Here is a 6,972-nt window from a genome sequence, read left to right as displayed (position 1 = left end):
AGGAAGAAAAAACAAGATCTATCTAATATATGTAATTATATTTGTTTCACTTATATAATTATCTATAAATGATTTATAATGGTATTGATGAAATTATGCACAGAAAGAAAAAAAGATCTATCTAGGCACAATGGATAAAATTATGGACAGGAAAAAAAAAACAGTCTATCTATCTAATATATATAATCACATTTGTTTCAGACTGCTGGGATAGGCTCCAGCCCACCCGCTACCCGATTAACGGACTGTCGGTATAGAAAATGGATGGATGGACATTTGTTTCATACATTGCCGTTTGGGAATGTGCTGCATGGTCTCCGCCACCAGATGGCGTCCAAAAAGGAGTCAATCGAGGTCCTACCTATCTATGCCGCGACCGTTAAGTTGCCCGACTTTTGGCAGCACAACCCACGAGCCTGGTTTCAGCACATCTAAGCCCAGTTCTAGTTGAGAGGAATAACTCACGACGATACTAAATATTTCCATGTTGTGGCGGCGTTAGATGCCTCAACGACAGCCAGCGCAATGGTGCTGTTGGAAGCGCCATCGGTTACCGGTGTAGTGCCGAAAAAAGACTGCTTGCTGAAAAACGACTGCACCCGAATCAGTTCAGAGGAAGTGAGCGTAGGTCTACTTGTAGATACAGGTCAGCTGGCAGGCGCAGGCTAAACTCCTAAACAGCAGAACCACTCAAATTGTTTAAATAAAAACCTTTATATAACAATTGATATTGTTTCTTTGTGTAGCCTTCTTATCCATCTGGTTACTCACTGAAATAAACACAGTTAATAGATTATCTACGTGATTGTCATGTCGGAGACATGAAACTGAAAGATCAACAGAAAAAGCTCACAGATGAGAATTAGACGAATAATTAGAGCATCACGGGAAACTTGCTGGCTGTGATTTAATGACTTCAGCTCAATCGAGACACCATGAAATGAAAAATGGTGTCACCATGGAGATTTTGGATAGTTTCGAAAGCCAGGTACCCAGGTTCATGCCCATACAGGTCAGAGCTGTTGGTGACCCATCGTGGAGTTTTTAGCTTCTGCTGCTGAGCACCTTTACAAAATGCTGCAGGAGAGTTTTTATTAATGCAACACATCTTTATTAAAACTGATTGGAGAATAACTTTAAACATTCAGAGAAACACTCAAACATGAAATTCAAACAGTTTAAAAATTAATGGTAAAAAGACAACAGGACAGTATGAATAATATATATATATATTTGAAATTTTATTGAAATTATTGGAGAATAACTCTAAATTTCTCCCTCATCCATTCTCTTGTTCAAAGAGAAGGAAACATCATAGAGACATAAGTACTGTTTTAATAATCCTCCTTTTAACCAGTCCATTTGAATGACTGCTTACTTAAAGCTACACTTCTAAACCATTTCTATATCTATTTATATAGATATTCTAAACCATATCTATATCTATATGTGGAGCTGGAGTGTTTTCGGTATGACTGGAGGAATAGCTCCAATATGTCTGTGTTACTGCATTAAATTACACAGCAGATGTCCAGGTGTTGATGACACGTAACATACGTAATCACACCGTAATTCTCCACAGCAGCATGACAGTGTCCTCAGCCACTGTACGAACATACAGAAACTAACCCTTCATTCACCAACGTCCAGCTGAAGCCATGATGGGTTGAACCTCTCTGGCAGCTCCTTTACTCCGGCTCAAACTGATACGAACGGTTTGCTTTCTGTCACTTCACCATCATCTGGAAGGATCAACAGATGATTTGTGGGACCATATTGACAATCACTTCAGTTAGACTCACGGTGTTCACAGTGCAACTGCTGAATTGAAAACATATTTAACTTCATTCCACTGTTTTCAGTCTTCCACTAACAATTGATAGTTTCTTTATGTAGGCTACCCTTCTTATCCATCTGGTTACTCACTGAAATAAACAGTTAATAGATTATCTACCTGATAGTCAGGTCTGAGACGTGAAACTGAAAGAGCAACAGAAAGAGCCTCACAGACAAGAATTAGACTAATAATTAGGATGGAAAATAAACAGCACAACAGGAAACCTTCTGGCTATGATTTAATGACTTCAACTTAATTGAGAAACGATTAAATGAAAAATAGTTCCAAGGGCGTACGTTTGCAAAGGGACCATAGGGACAAGTCACAACCAAAGTTTGGGAAAGACAGTTGTCCCTACTAATATTTTTGATTATATTCTAATACTGTAGTTTTGAAGAAAAAGAGACGAAAGTTTGCAGTCTCTGCTACTTGATTCTTCTCCTATCTCCACCTCAGAAGAAAACTATTGTAACTGGCATAACTCACATTTCGGTTTTTAAGACAACAACCATTGTTTTGTTTACATAATACATTAAATATAATATTTTTCACAAACTCAGTCGTAGTATTAAGCATTTGTAGAGAGCTATTTTTCCGACTTGCCTTCTTGTCGCAATGTTCAAATTAACCTGCATGGCAACAAGGCTTGATATGCTGCCATTTGATTGGCTGAAGGCCAAGCCCTCTAGTCACCGCTCCCGATGCGCTGTATGGCAGAGTTGCCATAAAATGCTGGACTAACGGTAAAATATCAGGTTGTCTGTTGCAGACTGGCTTGACGCCACACAATTAAAATAAGTCCTCACATTAATATTTAGTATGGTCTCAACATTTTTCCCTGTGTTTCTGCTTTGTTAATAGAAAATGTCACCAAAAAAGAGAAGAGACATCAAAAGTTATTTCACCACTCGGTTGCCAACCGTCCGTTGAAAAACGGAATCGTCCCGTATTTAGCAACAAAAGCACACATCCCGTATTGAGCTGAAAAGGGAGGCACTTTGTCCCGTATTATTGAGGGTAAAAAAAATGTCAGTATTATGCTAAAGGAACTTAACCCTTGTGTAATGTTCATATTGTTGTTACTCAGCCAGCGTTTGTGGGTCTGATGGACCCATTGCAGTTTGTGGCTTTTAATGCCTCACAATCAAACACTTTTATGTTAAAATACTGAACAAATGTTTACCTTATCCCAATTACAAGCAGTATAAACAATATATATGATTAATATTAGCCCTTTACCTTTGTTAGGTCACATTTATAACTTATTATTTAAAACATAACAAAGAAAATCAATTAAAATCAAGATATGAGTGGAAACAAATTTACAAGTGAAGCAAGGTTTTTCAAAACTACTGACTTTTATTTCTTTGAACTTGAAATTTAACCCATTCAGGTGCACACCACAAGCTGAACACGTGAACACAGAGAGACATATCAGTCAAGACAACACATCAGCCCCATTGAACACATGGCCTTTAGCCACTAGCCCAGGGGTCTGCAACCTTTAAAAAATTTTTTAGGGAGCCACACAAAATAACAGAACTTGTAAACTTTATTTTAGCTGTTATAACCACTGAATACAACAAAAATTACCAAACTTTCAAATAAAACATTTAGCTGAGCTTTAAAAATAAACATAAAATTAGGACCGTCCTTGACAGGTCCATGTCAGTGTTCTCTCGTCCTCTTCGGTTTTTTTGCTCAGCCAGCAATAAACTGAAGCACCTGAACATACAAAAAAAAATCTACATCAGCTTGGAGTCTGACTTTTTTTTTTTTTTTTCCTGGAAAAGTAATAGCTCATATAATTCAATTGAATTCTTACCTGTTTAATGTGACTTCTGGGTCTGAACTTCGCTACAGATCTTCCCTATGTCAGGGCTGTAGGATGTGACTGATCTTCATACAGGCCTGTAGGCTCTCATCTGCGAGGCGGGAACGGTGTTTGTTCTTTATGAAGTTCATGCTTGAGAACAATTGCTCGCACAAGTATGTTGAGCCAAAGATGGACAAGACTCCAAATGCATACTTTTTCATGTTAATATACGTGTCAGGAATGGCACTCCATGTTTCAAAAACAAGTTTGTCGGGGTGGGGGAAGTTCTCCATATCACTCCATTTGTGCTCTTTAACGAGTGTAGCCTTCTGACGGGCGACTTCTTCAATATCCGCCGTGAGTGATTTGAATTTATTTACCCATAAATCTTTATCCGCTATGTCGGCCAGTTCAATTTCTAGATCAGGCTTACTTACTCCGGTGAATGCAACTGTGTTCAGCAGGGATGGGTCGATGTCCAGCAGTGTGACAGGGAAAGAGAGGGTCGGCTTCTCCTTTCTGAAATCACTGAATCTTTCTCCAAATGCAGCTTGCATTGTAATGATGACACGGTGGAAATAATCATAATTTATTTGATTGTTCGCTTCTTTGAACTCTTAGGGAGGGAAAGTGAGAGAGCGTACCTTTTTGTGCATCTCTTGCAAACACTGTCATCTTGCGCTCAAATGCCAAAACATCTTCCAGCATCTGCAGGGCTGTGCTTCCCTTTCCTTGGAGATTTTTATTCAGCGTGTTCAAGTGACTTGTCATATCCACCAGCCAATCGAGGTCTTCCAGTTCAGGATAGCTGAGGCCTTTGCTTTCCAAGAAGGTTTTCACATGCTCCAGACAGGTAGAGAAGCATTTTAGCACCTCTCCCCTTGACAGCCACCGGACTTTGTTGCGCAGCAGGAGATTCGAATATGCATAGTCGACTTCTTCTAACAATGAACAAAACTGTCTGTGGCTTAACCCGTTCGCAATTATTTTGTTCACTATCTTGATAACGAGATTCATCACTTCCACAGTCAGGGGGGAAAGTTTGTGCGCACAGCGCTTCTGGGTGGAGGATGCAGTGAAACATCATGAGCTCTCGACCCAGTGACTTTTGAAGCAAATTCACAAAGCCCTTATGTGTTCCTCTCATGCAGGGAGCCCCATCAGTAGACACTGACACCAAGTGAGTGGTGTTTATTCCTTTCGCTTCTAGACAACTCAAAACAGCATCACAAATGTCCTGCCCCCGTGTTTGGCCCTTTAGCGGTATGAGTTCAATCAGTTCTTCCTGCGGCCCATCAGAGTTTACATATCTGCATAACAGTGCTGTCTGCTCAACATCGTTTACATCACTTGACTCATCACAGGCAATTGAAAATGCTTCAGCTGAATTGATGTCAACAATTTGCTTACTGCTGATGTTTTCCGCCATTTTAATGGCCCTGTCTCTGACGGTCTTTGCGGAGAGAGGCATTTCTCTAATTTTCTGAATAATTTCCCGTTTGTTTTTGAAGTCGGAGAATAGATGCTCCGATATTTTCATGAACGACTCCTTCATATACTCTCCATCTGTGAACGGCTTCCCCCTCTTTATGATCTCCAGAGCTGCCACAAAGCTAGCAGTGCTAGTTGACTGGAGAACTGATCCACTTCTTGAAAGATAGTTTGCGCTCTTCAGCTTTTCGTAGTAGTTCCGCAATTGCTCTCTTTCGCTCATCCTCAGTTGAGTATTTTTCAGCGAATGCTAAGTGTTTGTTTTGAAAATGTCTTTCAATGTTACATTTTTTGTTGTTCGATATTTTCTCGCCACATATCAAGCATACAGGTAAGCCAGTGTCATTGGCGGTGAATGCAAATAAATAAGTCCATGCTGAATTAAACTCTCTATTTTCTTCCGAAACTTTCCTTTTTTTTTTTATTTTATGGCTATTCAGGGTTCACAACTTGGCACACAGGTTCGCACGGGTTCACACATTCTAAAAGCTGCCAGCAGGATGTTGACGTTGATGTGACGTAGCCTATATTTTGTTGACAAATTATGAATCAGAAATAGGTCTAGCTTTTTAAAAATTGGATCGCGCAACAAAATAAACTAATATTATGTGAATACAAATGAATTAAAAAATACTCTGTATTTATGTTCTTTTTTTTTTTTGTCAAAGCCAAAGGGAGCCGCTATAAGGAGGCTGAAGAGCCGCATGCGGCTCCGGAGCCGCAGGTTGCTGACCCCTGCACTAGCCTATACAACACATGAGGGGCAGAGCTTTACTGTGTGTGTTGCAGATATACGTTTTGCACTTGATGCATGTATTTTGTGTTTTCCTGTCCAACTTGGGTCTGCAGACATGTACTGAAACAGCATCACACACTTACTTCAGGCTCTGCAGATTGTGGTTCTGTAGGTTGGGTGGACGGGGCACCAGCATTCTCCTCCTCACCATGGCGACAGAGGCTGGGGTTCTGGGGATATGTTTTCTTCTCTCGATTTGTGGTCTCACCAATGCCTTTCCCAGATCCTCAAGAAAGAGCCGTCTTTTCTGGAGCGTCACCAGTATATCACCAGTGGCCAGCGTAGAGTCCTCCGTTTGCAGCTGTAGGCCGTCACCAGCTTGTCCATGTTGTCTACCGCTCCTTTGTGGCATTATAATCCATGATGATCTCTGGTTTGTGATGTTCCTGGTCACAGATTCTTCCAACCCCGTGCAGTGTACTCATGAGTACCACATTCTTGCCTTTCTTTGGCACATAGGATACCAGGGATGTGTCAGCCGTGTATGCAAACTTGGAAGACTTGACAGGCCTGTTTTTTTAAGTCAGCAGTTGAGGTGGGAGCTCTGACCCGTTCTTCCGTATTATTCCCACCATGATCAGCTTCCTCTTCAGGAGCTCCTGTCCCAGTTTGTGCGAGGTAAAAAAATTGTCGAATGTGATGTTGTGTCCACTGAGTCCCTGAGACATGTCGAGGACAACTCTCATTCCTTGGCTTTTCTCGGGGGCTCCTCCATCAGGTTTCCCTGTGTAGACTTGTAAGTTCCAAGCATATGAGAAAGTGGCATCACAGGCAGCCCAGATCTTTATACCATACTTTGCAGGTTTCATTTTCTTGTACATTTGACCCTCTGATGTTCTGTGTACCTACACTCTGTCCTCCTCCTGTTTCGGCCTGCTCTGTGTGTGCGTGGTACACAGAACATCAATTTCTCATCAGGGGCTGGCATGAACCTGTTAATCTCTTCTAAATAATGGAAATTTATGAGTTAGTGCGCGCTATCGCTTGCATTTGTCTCATCAGGGGCTGGCATGAACCTGTTAATCTCTTCTG

At 40.9% G+C, this 6,972-nt stretch overlaps 1 protein-coding gene across 1 annotated transcript; it reads right to left on the bottom strand.

Moving 5' to 3' along the window:
• Nucleotides 1–3,712: 3,712 nt before the first annotated feature.
• Nucleotides 3,713–5,367, bottom strand: LOC140316982 (general transcription factor II-I repeat domain-containing protein 2B-like). The gene is made up of 3 exons (XM_072395063.1): nt 4,650–5,367; nt 4,298–4,594; nt 3,713–4,203 (listed from the first exon to the last, which is right to left on the bottom strand). The coding sequence occupies exons 1-3, from the start codon at nt 5,365–5,367 to the stop codon at nt 3,713–3,715; spliced, it is 1,506 nt and encodes a 501-aa protein (XP_072251164.1).
• Between the last annotated feature and the right edge of the window lie 1,605 nt (nt 5,368–6,972).

Source organism: Leuresthes tenuis, unplaced genomic scaffold (assembly GCF_036924035.1).
Source record: "Leuresthes tenuis unplaced genomic scaffold, fLeuTen1.0.hap1 SCAF_10, whole genome shotgun sequence".
In the NCBI taxonomy this organism is placed as follows: Eukaryota; Metazoa; Chordata; class Actinopteri; order Atheriniformes; family Atherinopsidae; genus Leuresthes; species Leuresthes tenuis.
Note: the sequence above shows the minus strand (reverse complement) of the source record. Positions and strands in the feature narration are given on the sequence as shown.

Bases quoted from the DNA above. Each gene is read 5' to 3' on its own strand.
- LOC140316982 (XM_072395063.1), bottom strand. From the start codon at position 5,367: ATGAGCGAAAGAGAGCAATTGCGGAACTACTACGAAAAGCTGAAGAGC. The intron at 4,595-4,649 runs GTGAACAAAATA...GTTCATTGTTAG, and splicing joins TGAATCTCGTTATCAAGATA to AAGAAGTCGACTATGCATAT. The intron at 4,204-4,297 runs GTACGCTCTCTC...TTACAATGCAAG, and splicing joins TGCAAGAGATGCACAAAAAG to CTGCATTTGGAGAAAGATTC.